Consider the following 14996-nt stretch of genomic DNA (forward strand, 5'->3'; position numbering starts at 1 on the left):
GGCCCAGCCCTGATCAGGGTCCCGATCAGGGTGGGCTGACTGGCCAATCTCCCGCCATCTCCTCCTCCCGAACAGGCCCAGCCCTGATCTGCTTGAATGGGGCCAGGCCGGCCAGTGACCACCTGTGCACGAATTCGTGCACTGGGCTTCTAGTTATTTAAAAGACTCCAAATTTGGTCCAGACTTTTGAAGCTGATATTAAAGCCATCCAGGAAGGGAAAGATAAATAGGAAATAAGGCACCATCTGGAGATTTCTTAGTACTGGAAGATCCAGAAGCTGCAAATGCTCTGGGGCCTACAGACAAGGTGCCACCTCTACAGGAGCCCAACCCTTCTCACAAAAGCCCTCACATCCATCCGCCGCCAGAGAATCCCTTCTGCCCTGTGACCTCTAGAGCTGTGCTTGACAAAACACAGACCATGGGGCCTCGCAGGCTTGGCTCATCAGGGGATAGAGTGTCAGCCCGCAGACTGAAAGGTCAGGGGCTTGATTCTGGTCAAGGGCATGGGCGCGTGCGGGAGGCAACCAACTGGTGTGTGTCTCTCTCACATCGATGTTTCTCTCTCTCTGTGTGTCTCTCTCCCTCCCTTCCACTCTCTCTCTGAAAATCAATGGGAAAATATCCTCAAGTGAGGATTAAAAAAATACAAACAAACTGTAGGAAACAGGCCATGGAAAAATCACCTGGGAAGGCTGCTGGAAACCAGCTCCCCAGGCCCACCCCGGAGCCGGGCTCAGGAATCTGCACTGTCAGTGAGTCGGAAGCCCTGCTCTAGAATGACAGAAGATTATGGAAAGACCAAGAGCACTGACCACAGCAAAGGGACAGAGAGGTCAGGAAACAGGTGTTGACAAGAGGACCCCACATGCACCTCCGACTCCACAGACCCCGCCTCCACTCCCCGGGACAGCTGTAGCCTCACCCCCGAGGTCCGCAGAACACAGGAAAGGCTCCTGGGCCATCACCACACCTCCTTAACCACACAGTGACCGCCCTTAACCAAAGCCAGGGGGCCCAAGGCCCACGGAGAGCCTGCCCCAGCGCAGCCTAGGCAGCAGCAACAGCGCCCGGCTCTGATCTGTAGCAGGCTGGATGCGGGGGCCAGACGTGGGGGCCAGGGGTGCACTCTGACCCTGTGGGAGGATAACGTGAGGAACAGGAGGGTCTCGGCTCACGGAGCTGCCCTCACCTTGACCCAGCTCTAAACTCATCACTCAGCCTCCTCCAGCAATCCCCTTCCGAGGTCTTCCCCTTGAGACAGCATTTACGGGGAACCCAGTGCTCCAGGGCTACCTCAACGACACACCAGGACTCCTCCTGGGGCCCCGCCGGCAAGCCACCAGCACACGCATCTCCCCTACTTACCTCCCAGAACTGTGGAAGAATGGTGACAACGCATCTTGAAAATCATCAAACACCACCAAAGAAATAATATAAAAAATAACCACATTGCCCAGCTGTCTACCTATGAAACAGGAGGTCACGGTTCCATTCCTGGTCAGGGCACATGCCCGAATTGCGGGCTCCATCCCCAGTAGAGGGCATGCAAGAAGTAGCCAATCAATGACTCTCTCTCTCTCTCTCTCCCCCTCTCCCTTCCCCTCTCTAAAATCAATAAATATATCCTATATATAATAAAAGGCTAATATGCAAATAGACCAAATGGCAGAAGGAATGGTCGCTATGACTTGCACTGACCAACAAGGGGCAGACGCTCAATGCAGGAGCTGCCCCCTGGTGGTCAGTGCGCTCCCACAGGGGGAGCACTGCACAGCCAGAAGCCCTGAGCCGGGCTCATGGCTGGTAAGCGCAGCGGCGGTGGCGGGAGCCTCTCCTGCCTCCACAGTAGCACTAAGGATGTACGACTGACAGCTTAGGCCCGCTCCCCATCATGGCCTAAGCTGTCAGTCGGACATCCCCCCGAGGGCACCCAGACTGTGAGAGGGCACAGGTCGGGCTGAGGGACCCCCCTGAGTTCACGAATTTTGTGTACTGGGCCTCTAGTGTATAAATAACCACTTACGCCAAAATTTCTCTAGCTCAGGATTTCGTACCTATGATGGAAGGCTCCCAATCTCAAATGGCCTCTAGAAAGAAATAGGATTGGTACCCGAAGCAGGCAACACCACCAAAGGGAGCAGGTGCATGGCTAATGGAACCCAGTCCTGGCCCCATACATCCCTCAGGTTCCTCTTGTCCCCAGGCGGGACCATCTCTAACTTCCCATGAAAACCTCGTGCACTTTCCGGTGTCACTGAAGAAGGGGTCTGCGCACCCTCTCCATGTCTGACAACCCTCCCCACCGGTGGAGAACGGGGACGAGAGAGACTGACCTGTGGGCTGGACGGTGACCACGGTGCCCTCGGAGCGCTTCCGGGTCATGGCGTACCACGAGCCGTCGGGATCCTGGATCCACTCAGCGGCCTCGCAGTAGAACTCGCCCTGGTCGGACGGCTGCAGGTGGAAGACGGTGAGGCGGAAGGTGCTGCTCCCCAGCTTGTCCAGCCGCACCTCCCCCAGGCTCTGCCGCTGGGCGTACTCGCTGCTGGAGTGGAGCACGAAGTCTCGGCTCAGGGCAATGACCTCCACGGGCCTTTCGCTGCCTCTCTGCCGGAGCCAGGCCACAGACACGTGGCTGTGCTGGACCGTCTCGGTGGCCACCTCGCACGTGAGCTCCAGGGGGTCCTGCTCCACCTTGTGCAGCGTCTGGGGCACAGCTGTGGTCTGCAGGGAGTCTGGGATCACTGGAACACAAAGCATCCGCAGGGCATGGTCACAATAAAGCCGCAGAAGCTTACGTTCACAGGGACAGAACCGAAGCTGTCCTGCTTTGGGCACATCCTGAGAAAGCAGGGTTCTTTGCAAAAGACAATAATGCTGGGAAAGCCCTAGCCGATTTGGCTCAGTGGATAGAGCGTCAGCCTGCAGACTGAAGGGTCCCGGGTTCCATTTCAGCCAAGGACACATGCCCAGGTTTCAGGCTCGATCCCCAGTAGGGGGCATGCAGGAGGCAGCCAATCAATGATTCTCTCTCATCATTGATGTTTCTATCTCTCCCTCTCCCTTCCTCTCTGAAATCAATAAAAATATATTTTAATAATAATGCTGGGAAAATGGAAGTCCGCAGAAAAAGAGGAAGACTGAAGCCATAGGCATGAGTCCACAGGAGCTGAGCAGGGCTGTTGAGGACAGGACAGTGTGGACATCACTCAGTCACAGGGTCCCCAGGGGTCGGAGCAGACTCAATGGCAGGTAACAGCAAAGCTCCCACCGCACACAGCCTCCACCCATCGCTGCGAGGCCATGGATGACCCCAGATAGCACAGAAACGGGAGTTTTCTGTTTGGATCTGGACTGCAAGTTTTTGGCAATTACTCTTACCTGCTTGGTGATTTTCATAACACTCAGACAAAAGGTGGGTTGTATTTGATTTTAAACGAACTCCCTAAAAATACTGTGTACAAAGCATGTTCTTTTAGGGGAAATTAGATTTTATTGTTCATCCTGGTATTGCTTCAAGATACGTAAAATTGGCTTCTGACTGATCTTCAAACGGAAATTGTTCCTGGAACTCGGGGAGTTTTTATCTCTATACAACTTCCTCAATTCCTCCCTTCCAGCCACCGCCCCACATCCCCCCAGCTGACCTCAACAAGGCATTGCTCTAGGAAGGCTATTATTTAATAAAATATTTATTTTTGGTAGAAAAAAGCATCATCATCCTTGATTTTAACAGGTTCAATTTTCATGTAACTGAGGTGCCAAGTGGTCCACACTGGCAGGAAGCCACCGTAGGGGGTGACTCAGGCACGTGAAACAGCCCTGTGGTTCCTTGGTCAGAATTCTTCCCTGGGGACGAAACACCCCACCCCACCTCTGACTGATGAAAACACCCCAGTGTGTGCGATTGCTCAGGGTTGGGTTCCAGGCCTCCTGCTGGGGTGCCGACTTGTCAGAAAGGAAGTCACTGAAGGAAGCTGGAGGTGGAGGGAGTGGGCAGATGGCAGTGTGTGCAATAGGAAGGATCAATAATTCCAGTTGCTATTATCACACGTAAAGCCTGGAAATTATGACTTGGCAGGGGAAGGCAAGAGCTGGCTCCATAGGGCCTTGCAGACCCTAGTGAAGAGCAGAATTTATTCTAAATGTGGCTGACGCCACTAGAGAATTCTAAGCATGGCACGGACATGATTTGATTAATGTCTTAAAAAATCATTCCCTTACTGTTTAGAGAAGAGACTGTGAAGGCAAAAGAAAAAATGAAAGAAATGATGACTTGGGCAGAAAAACAGAACAGCCTTGATAGTGCTAACCCTTCCCACGAGATCCCTCCATCGCTGGGGGCTTACCCGCCAGCGGGTGCCCATGCCCCACTCGTGGGGCCAGGACTCCAGACGCCTAGGGCCGAGCAAGGACCTGCAGCTGCACTCACTTCCTGACTCCGCGGCGCCCCGCATCCCAGAGCCCAACTCCGAGGTTTCACCTCTCTTCCCGCTGACGTCACAGGCTTCATCGCCCTCGTCATGTCTTCGGGTCATCAACCACAGACATCCTTGCCTCATATTTTCATATTCCCTTTCACCAGCTAGAGGGCTAGTCAACCTTCTCAGAAATACCTAACATCTGCTTTGGATCTTTGTTAAGTTTCAGCCTTACCAAGGAACACAAGCTTTATTCATTTACGTGACTGGTTGACCTCTAAAGTATCTGGGGAGGTGTTTTTTTCTTACGTCAAATAAAGCTGTACTCTGAATTAACTCTCTCCCCTCTTCCTCTCCCTAAGCATGTCCTCGGTGAGGATTTTAAAAAAGGAAGGAAGGAAAGAAGGAAGGAAGCGAGGAAGGAAGGAAGGAAGGAAGGAAGGAAGGAAGGAAGGAAGGAAGGAAGGAAGGAAGGACCATCAGTCCAAGAGAAATGAGTCAATGTTATGGACTTAATGCTTGTTTATGTCCTCCCAGAATTCACATGCTGAAACCTAATCCAGAGGGTGATGGTATTTGGAGAGGAGGCCTGTGGAAGGTGATCAGGACATGAGGATGGAGCCCCCATGAATAGGATTAGTGCCCTTATAAAGGGACCTCATCGTGCTCCTTTGCTCCCTTTCCACCATGTGAGGACACAATGAGAAGTCAGCAGTCCGCAACCTGGAAGAGGGCTCCCACGAGAACCCATGAATGAGTCTAGCACCCAGTTTCCCCAACTGTGAGAAATACATGCTTGTTGTTTAAGCTGCTCAGTCTACAATACTTTGTTACAGCAGCCAGAACTGACCATGACACGCAGGCAGGCAGGACACTGGCCACATACCAACAGCTCTCTCCTTACCCACTAGGTTCATCTTGGCACTGTAGCTCCCGAAGTATCGCTCATCGGTGCTGGGCGTGAAGCATTCGTACTCGCCGGCATCCCGGGCCTGGAGGTCGGTGATGTGCAACAGGGCTGAGTTCCCCTGGATTCTCTCCACGTAGATCTTCCCACTGCGCACACGCTGGGTGTAGATGGCATAAGGGAAGGAGGGGTCCACGGTGCTGACGATCTGGACCTCGCGCTCTGGGGCCGAGGGCAGGTAGATGGACCACTGGAAATTCTGCTCGGAAGACCCCTGGTAGCCGCTCACGTTGCACCAGATGGTGATGTGGGAGCCCTCCGTGCGGTACAAGGGGCCTTCCTGGACGGCGACTTGCCGCTGTGCTGACACGACACCTACGGGGGACACACACACAACAGGCTCACTTACGTCTCCGACCAAAATGCAAAGGAGGCAGCAATCCTCAAAGGGTTTGTGTGTGTGTGTGGCAGGACAGTACCGTCAGCAGCTTCCTGGCGCTTTCGGAGGCTCTGTGACGTATGACTACTCATTAAACCCTCCGCGGGAAAGCACTGGCATGTGTGGGGCTCTGACCGAACAAGGACGTGGTGCTGTTACTTATTCAGCAGTTGACCCTTGGGGAGGTCATTTAGTCCCTCTGTTTGTCATTTACGTGGCATTTTAGAACTATTTACATTAAGGCTGCTTATAAGGTTTTTGACAAAATGAGCAGGAAAAGTTGAATCCTTGGCACAAACTCAGATGGAAAGGAGTAGAAGCAACCTTGCGATTTGGCTGAGATGAAATGCCCCTTTCTCGAGTAGAGGGCTGGCGAGGGGGTGGACACCTTATTCTTTCGGGCTGCGCCCTTTATTCTCAAAAGTCGATCCTCCGGGGCACCCTGTGGAGGAGCATGCAACCCTTACGCCCTCTGCCCACCAGGGATGGGGACAGCGCTGAGCCCCCGGGTGCGGCTGCACTGAGCCGAACGCATGTGAACTTGAATGATGCCCACACACTGACCAGAGGGAGCTGAGCGCAGGCAGGTGACACGAGAGTAAGGCTGCCCTTGGGTCACAGCTCTGATTCGCCCACCAGCCCTCGTCTTCTGGCCGGAAAATGCTCCCCCACAGGGGCCCCTGCCTGCCTTCCCCATGTTCTCATCATGGTCTCCTTTGCACATTCGGGACGGGGCGATATGGTGGGTTTAACTTCTCAATCCCAGCCAGCACAACACTGATTCTGCCCGGTCACTGAGAAAGTGGGGGTGGACAACCCTCTGACCTCACCGTGGGCAGAGAGAGCAGGCGAGGTGTAGGCGCAGCTTTGCCAGGAACTGGAATGAATAGGCTGTGTCACCTGGACAAGACGCTTTGCCCTCGGGCCCTTGGTGTCCTCATCTATAACACGGTTTCTAAGAAGGCTTTGGAGCAGACCGGCATGTGTGCTAAAGGCCGACTTTGTCACTTCCTAGCTGTGCCCTTGGGCGCGTTACTTCACTTCTCGGAGCCTTAGTTTCCTCATCTGTAAGATGGGGGTGATAATGTGTGCCGCACAGGGCCTAGCCCATAATTAGGCCCCTCTGGCTGGAACATTCTGTGCCTCAGGGTCCAGAGGACAGGCCAGCGATAACTCAAGGGCATTCCAGTGGCCTCTCGACAGTGATACCATCTCTGGGCCACCCGCCTCCACTCACGGCTGCAGCCCACCCCCTCCCAAACAGAACCACAGCTGCCCAGTGTAAACCTATCTGCGGTGGATCCAGCTGGTGAGCAGCTGGGACAGCTCACGTCCTAGTGGGCTCAGCTCTAAGCCCCGCCCGGGGGTGTCTGTGCTCCAGCCCGTGGGTCCAACATGCAAAGTGACCGACTTTCAAACAGACCTTACAAGGAAAGGCTTGTGGCTCGTAAACTCTTATTTGTAAAAAATCTCTTCTCCCAAACGAAACCTTCCACAGAACCCTGTCTGGGCTTCAGCAGAAGCAGGGAAACTAAAAAAGTGTGTGTGTGTGTGTGTGTGTGTGTGGAGGGGGGTGGGAGGGTTACAAATCAACAGATCAAAGTGGCATGTGAATTTACTCCATACATCCTGGTTGACAGCATTCCTTTCTACACTGAAAGTCAAGGAGAGGACAGCTTGTTAGTTATTTACAACATGTTACAGTTTGCTGCATCACATTTTGACCATGTACTCTTTATGACACTTGGAAACATTTATCTAGTGACATTTGAACAAATGTTTGCAGCGCTCCAGAATCGCAGAGACTTTGAAAACAATGCAAGCGCATTTATACCACTTAGGGCTCCTTGCATCTCAGTGCTCTGTGACTGGGCAGCTGTGACCACTCCCCACCCGGTCACTCCCCACCCGCTGCTGAGAAGGCTGGAGGCAGGCCAGGACCAGCCAGCATCTTGCTTGAAGGGACTACCTCTCAACCATGGGCCCTCCCTGGACTCTCCTGGGGAGCTTGAACAAAGAACCCTGCCTGGACCCCGGCCCTGGTCTGGGGTGGAGCCTGGGCATTAGGATTTTTTTTAAATTTAACACACAGCAGGGTCAAGACCGCTGCTTTAAGGTGTCTCTGCTTGCCCAGTGCCAGCCAGGTGCCCAAATGAAAGAACCTCTGCTAATTCAAGGCTCTCTATAGCTTTAAGCTCCTCCCTTCCCAAAAGACTCCACGTGGGTTTGGATGAAGAACGTGTCTTTCCCCTGTAGCGAGAGGGCAGAAGCAAGCAGCACCCGCCATCAGATACACCGACTGTGATGCAATACAGAGCTCACCCAGAGTGGATTCTATTGACAGACCTTACAAAAGCACTCAGTCCTTGGATCCTGCCCACTGCTCTCCCGAAAGTTAAACAGTGTTAAGTGGCCTGAATGAGCCCGGGGCATCAAGGTCAAAACCACTTGTCCGAACCGGAAGCAGGTTATAGACAAATAAATAAATACTGGACTGGACTTTAACCAAACACATTCAGCTGCACCCGCTTATGAAATATCTCCCTAAGTTGCTGAAAATAATGCTGTTCTTAGGAAGTGGACCTTAACATAGAAATAGAAATTAACCTTTTCTTCTCAGCAGCTTATTCCCCACCTTCCACACCCTGCCCTGCCCATTTCCTTCCCCTGGCACTGGCCCTGCTGTGCAGAGCTCCTTCTCCTACAAACAGACCGGGTCCCCAGCCCTGACCAAGGCCTCCCCTGGCCCAACCCCTTCCCCATCTTCCCTCTCAGCCTAGGACAGAAGGCTCCTCTGAGCAGGGTTCACCTTTTCCTTTTAGATAACCATTTTTACTTTTGACATTCCTGCACTCTTTGAATTACTTGGCAGTACACAAATATCACTTCTGTAATTCAAAAAGAAAAGATCAAAGTATTATATATAACTGTATAAAAAGAACTAGACACAAAAGGCAGAAGAGAGGTGGAAGATAAAAATGGGAACAAAACAAAAAACAAGGGCAACAAATAAAAACAGTAATGGATATGGTAGATATTAGCCCAACTATATCAATAATCACTTTGTCAATAGTCTAAATGTAGCAATTAAAAGACAGATTGTTAGCTTGGCCAGCGTGGCTCAGTGGTTGAGCATTGATTTATGAACCAGGTCATAGTTCGATTCCCAGTCAGGGCAGATGCCCGGGTTGTGGCCTCAATCCCTAGTATGGGGCATGCAGGAGGCAACCGATCAATGATTCTCTCTCATCATTGATGTTTCTATCTCTCTCTCCTTCTCCCTTCCTCTTTGAAATAAATTAAAAAATACATGTTTTTTAAAAACCAATAGAAAAAAATATCCTTGAGTGAGGATTTAAAAAAGGGGGGTGGGGGGCAAAGTCCTTAACAAACACCTCACCAAAGAGGATATACAGATGGCAAGTAAACCCATGACAAGATGCTCTACATCAGATGTCATTAGGGAAATTCAAACTAAAACAACGATGAGATACCTCTACACACCTATTAGAATGGCCAAGATGCAGAACACTGACACCACCAAATGCTGGTGAGGATGTGGAGCAGGAGGAACTCTCATGCATTGCTGCTGGGGATGCAAATGGTACAGACACTTTGGGAGAGAGTTTCACAGTATCTTACAAGACTAAATATATCCTCCCATACAATTCAGCAATAGTGCTCCTTGGTATTTACCCAAAGAAATGGATATCTTCTGTCTACACAAACCTGCACATGGATATCAATAGCAGCTCTATTCATATTTGCCAAAACTTGGAAGAATCAAGATGTCCTTCAGTGGGTGAATAGATAAATAAACTGTGGCACATCCAGAAAGTGCAATCGTTAATCAACACTGAAAAGAAAGGCGCTATCAAACCATGATAGCACATAGAGGAAACTCAAATGCATGATTCTAAGAGAAAGAAGCCCATCAGGAAAGGCTACCCTGCATGCGTCCAAGTTGATGACATTCTGGAAAAGGCAAAACTATGGAGACAGTAAAAAGATCAGTTTTTGCAGCGGCCAAGGAGATGAACAGGAAAAGCACAGAGGATTTTCAGGGCAGTAAAAATACTCTCGATGGTATTATAATGATGGATACATGTCATTATACATTTGTCTAAACCCATAGAAGGTGCAACATCAAGAGTGAACCCTAAGGTAAACTATGAACTCTGGGTGATTATAATGGTGTCAGTGTAAGTTCATCGTTTGTAAGAAAGAAAATGCCACTCTGGTGAGTGATGCTGATAATGGGGGAGGCGATGCCTGTGGGGGGGCCGGAGGGTATGTGGAAAATCTCTGTATCTTCCTCCCACGTTAGCAGAGCACAGTTCCTCCCATTGAGATTTTTTAAAGACTCTTTTAAAGAGCAGTTTTAGATTTACAATAAAATTGAGAAGGATTTACTGTTCTTTCAAGCCTTAAGTTTGAGGAAACTTGTTTTATACTGATATATGACTAATATAGATACCTGTGGATCCCGAGATTAAATTCAAAATTGTGTCACATGTACAAGTGTGCACTTTTCTAGATTTCAAAAGGTTCTCAAAGAGATTTAAGGCCAAGAAAAAAGATTAAGAATCATTTGCTTTAGACAATAAGTGGTCAGTGGGAAAGACCATGTCCTTATAGTTTTTTTTTTAATCCTCACCTGAGGATTTGTTTATTGATTTCAGAGAAAGGAAAGGGCGGGGGGGCATTAACGTGAGAAAGAAACATCCATCAGTTGCCTCCAGTATGCATCCCAACAGGCGATCGAACCCACAACTTAGGTATGTGTCCTGATCGGGAATCGAACCTGCAACCCTTTTGGTGTACGGAAAGATGCTCCACCCAGCCAGGGCTCAGATTTAGCTTTGACAGTCCTCAGACACAAACTCATGATATCACTCAACTAGCTTTTCAAGGTATTGCTTGTCCAAGTGTGCTTCCACTTTCCCTTGGTCTGAGGCCTAGATGAACGTGGCTAGGGGCGGTACGATTCAGGAGTTAATGAGGAGAGAGAGGCCGCTGCACTTGAGAGCCAGCTTCTCACGCATTTTTCAGCACATGCCTGAGCTTGGAGACCCACAGCTCTAGGCACGGAATCCAATTTCTACATTCAAGGTGTATGACTGAGCACGTCACCGTGTCAGAAGGAGCCACCGCATCACCCTACATCCCCTCTTCCATTGGGGGCCTGGCGTCCCCAAAGCTCCATCGGCACCCCGTTGTTATAAATTCTGCAAGGCACTCGACTGCACTAGAGTATGTTTTCATCTGTCAACTGGGAATAATGCAATGTACCCTACACAGTCTCACAGGTAACCCTAGAGATCAAATAATACTGTGAAAGTCACCAAATGAATATGTTTAAATTTCACCTTATTTCTACCAATGAGAGACAGCAATCCCAAAATAGGAAAAATCTTTGTAAGTACAAAAGCATTAAAAAACACTAATAATGAAATTTCAGTTAAAGGTGCAAAAATGCATCTGAAGTAAAATTATGTTAAAATACTGTACCTAGAAAATAACCAAACAAAACACCAATGAAATTGGCATGCATCTTCGAGTGTTGAGAATATGGGTGATTCCCTCCCTTTTCCTCTTCTCTATTTTCCTATTTTTAAAAAATAAGCAGGTATGTGCTGTTTTTGAAATGAAGATAAATGATGATGATGATGAGCAGGTTAGTGTGCCCAGCACTGTCCTCACTGCTCTGGGTACATAATCTCATTTAATCCTCCTGACTAAATGGGGCGATTTCATTACAGCCACAGTGACCAGACCAGGAAATGATCTTCAAGTTTAGGTCCCTTTCTCCGTGACAAAGAACATGACTCATGGTCTTTTCAGGCTGTGGCACATACTGAATTGTGGTTGGTGAATGGCAGTGGTAAGTGATGCTAAACCACCGGCTGGGTTTTGTGCCAACCTGGTCCTAAAGACGATGGTGGGGAGTCTGTAGGGCCCCAAGCGAAAACTGCCCAACACACCAGGCAACCCAGTGCCTCACAGACACACAGGCTCCCGAGAGAGCGGTCGGGAAGGCCACGCCAGTGACGGCCACGCCAGCGACAAGGCCTGGGAAGTCCCACTCTGTAGCCTTCAGTTAAGGGAGGACAAGGAGTAGCATGAGCTGAAAGAACCTTTCTGGACCAGGGGACAGACAGACACAAAGGCTGAGCCTGACCAATAAGGACAGCCTGCCCCTGCTGGGCCCTGATCAGGCCCGGGGCACTGTTCCAAGGGCTTCACATGTATTTTTGTTGTTGTTATTCCTCACCGGAGGGTAGTTTTTCCATTGCTTTTCAGAGATAGTAGAAGGGAGTGGGGGAGAGAGAGAGAGAGAGAGAAACATCACCGTGAGAGAGACACATTCACTGGTTGCCTCCTGCATGACCCCAACAGGCATGTACCCCAACCTAGGTACATGCCCTTGATCAAGAATCGAACCCGCAACACTTTAGTGCATGTGTCGACACACTAACCACTGAGCCCACCGGCCAGGGCACATGTATTAATCTTAATGCTCACAGCAAACCCATAAGGGCTATCCTCCTAGTGACTGCACATTACAGCTGCGGAACCTGAGGCAAGGAGCGGGGTTGTCACTGAAGTCGGGCTGGAGACACGGTCACTGTGGAAAGCACCTTAACATGAAGGCCCCACGAGGTCAATGTCGCCGCCCTCCAGGGGCAGCCTAACCAAGGTCTACACACACCGGGAGCCCCAGAGCCAGGACGGCTCACAGCTCAGCTTCCCTAGACCATGGGCACAAGAGCATACCTCTGCGGCCTTACTTCCGTCAAAAACATCCCTTGAAACAGCCACCGACTCCCATGTGGTAAGTGCGATGCCACCTCCCAGCGGCAGACCCGAGGGACGGAGATAATTCTGCAATCTTCCCCCTCCCTGACCTCTGGCCGCACAGGCAGTCGCTGTGAGGCCGCGGCTGGTTACTTAACCTCTCTGTGCCTCAGCGTCCTCATCCTTAAAGTGATCTAATCGCCATAGCGCTGATGGAGGAGGAAATGAGTTGCTACATTTAACACCCGGCCCATAATAAGTGCTCAGTACGCATTATGCCACCAACTCTACTAACAACAGCAGTCGTGCTGACATTAGCTCTAGCTGTGAACTGAGGTCTCCCACACACCGCAGGCTGTGTTTTCCAAACACACAGCAGCAATGGCTCCTGTTCCACACGCTCTTCTGCGATGTGGCCAGACCATCAGGAGGTGGTGTTTAGTCCCCTCCCTTTGACTCTGGGCAGGCCTGTGACACTGTGTGACTTTCAAGGCGAGGTCACAGAGAGTGATGCAGCTTCCACATTGCCACCTGCTGCCCTGTGCCTTCAAGTCCTGAGGCTGCCATGCTGTCAGGGAGCCCAAGGTTCATGGAGAGGCCCCGTGGAGAGACTGGGCCGCTCGGGATCCACAGGCAGCACCCGCTGCCAGCCGTGCGCGTGAACGGCCTTCATACACTCCCAGACCTCAGCTGCCAGCCGCCTCCCAGCCTTGGAATGAATGATCCCACCTGAGGCCCAGACACCGTGGAGCAGAGAGGAGCCATCCCTGCTGTGCCCACATGAACTCTGACCCACAGATCCATGAGCATAACAAAACGGTTGTTTTAAGGCGCTGAGTTTTGGAGTAATTTGTTACACGGCAAAGATAACTAGGACATACACTATACTTTCAACCAACGTATTTTCAGTACCTATTACATGAAGGGACCAGGGCAGAAACTATGAGGGAAAAAGAAATAAAACCTAGTTTTATCCTAAGCTGACAATCCCAAAGGAAATACACAACTATCATTACATACCAGCATGTGATGGCAATGAGGTATGAAGTTCAGGCCACTCAGGAGAAAGCAGGTCTAAAAAGGCTTCACAGAAGCCGTGGCATTTGAATGGGGTCGTGAAGGATGCGAGGGGAAGTGCACGCCACACGCAAACATTTCAGCACGTTCCAGGATTAGCAAGATGTTTGCCGGGGTCTTTTGTCACATGACTGGAGGGCACAGCAGAGCCAGGCGGGAGCGAGCACCAGTAAGGTCAACCCCCACACCCCTGGCACGGGAAGTGGAGGAAGAGGCTGGCTAGGAGAGCGAGGACTCAGATCAGGTTTGCACTTTTGAATCATCCCTGGGGCAGGTGGAGGACAGAGCAGAGGGCAAGACCAAATTCACAGTCAGGTGAGACAAGGAGGGCCTGGCTTGGTTTCAAGTTCAAGGACGAAAATATCACCCATTCATTCCTTCACTCACATCCCCAGTGCTTCTTAAAATAGAGCCGGTCTGAGGTCGATGATTGATAAATGTTACATTATTGATGCCACTTCTAAAAAGGTGTGACTACCAGTGACAGAGCCAGCCAAGAGGACTGCAAACCCAGTGGTTCACTTCTGCCCCAAACCGACCTGGAGCCTGGGGCACCGCACTGCGGAGCCGCACCTGCCTCACTGTCCTGTCGGAGTAGCTCCCAAGCCCCCGGGTGGGGTCCCTGGCGTCTGAGCTGGTGCCCAATGCACTCATTACTAAATGCTGAAGCTGCCACCTAGAGGCCTACTAAACTGTGACTTCAAAAATATTGTCAACATCCAATATTTAATAAACTGGAATATTCATCATAAAAATTTTAATTAAAATATTACAAGCCTCCAATCTGTTCTGATTATCAATCCTAATCCTACTTTCCCCTCCCAGCATTTCCTCAGAGATTGGCACTGCTATAATTTAGGGATATATTGCTCCAGACTTTTTAAAAAACACATTTACATATCACACACACACACACACACACACACACATATATGTGTGTGTGTACATATATATATATATATAAAATCAGTAAAAGTATACAGCATTGTTCAGCATATTTACATAAACATTATCATTCCAAACATGTTCCTTGGTTTTCCCCTTTAATATTTTTTGGAAGAAATATAATTCTAGTTCTTTCCTTTAATATAGCTGTAGAGTATTCCATCGTAGGATTACACCACATTTTCTTTAGTCCCAAAATGTGGATATTTGGGTTATTTCTAATTTGTTTGCTATAACCAAGAAGCCCTTCTCTTCTCTCATTCCTCCTGCCTCTGCCCTTTCCTTGCCCGAATGTGTACAATCCTCCAGCTGCTCCTGCCCTCACCATTAAACCACAGGGTAGTGGCCACATAAATCACAGCACTTCCCCCAGCAGTGAAATATTACACAGCTGTTAAAAAGGCTT

At 50.1% G+C, this 14996-nt stretch overlaps 1 protein-coding gene across 5 annotated transcripts in view; it reads right to left on the minus strand.

Annotated features, from left to right (window-relative positions):
* IGSF3 (immunoglobulin superfamily member 3) overlaps window positions 1–14996 on the minus strand; it is an 87287-nt gene that overhangs the window by 36025 nt on the left and 36266 nt on the right. For all 5 annotated transcript variants that reach the window (XM_079760799.1, XM_079760798.1, XM_079760795.1 and 2 more), the window contains exons 3-4: window positions 5329–5706; window positions 2337–2747 (exon numbers count right to left, since the gene is read on the minus strand). In XM_079760799.1, coding sequence (XP_079616925.1) covers window positions 2337–2747; window positions 5329–5706 — 789 coding nt within the window. The remainder of the gene's footprint in view (window positions 1–2336; window positions 2748–5328; window positions 5707–14996) is intronic.

The sequence above is a fragment of the Cnephaeus nilssonii genome (genome assembly GCF_951640355.1).
Source record: "Cnephaeus nilssonii genome assembly, chromosome: 21".
Lineage (NCBI taxonomy): Eukaryota > Metazoa > Chordata > Mammalia > Chiroptera > Vespertilionidae > Cnephaeus > Cnephaeus nilssonii.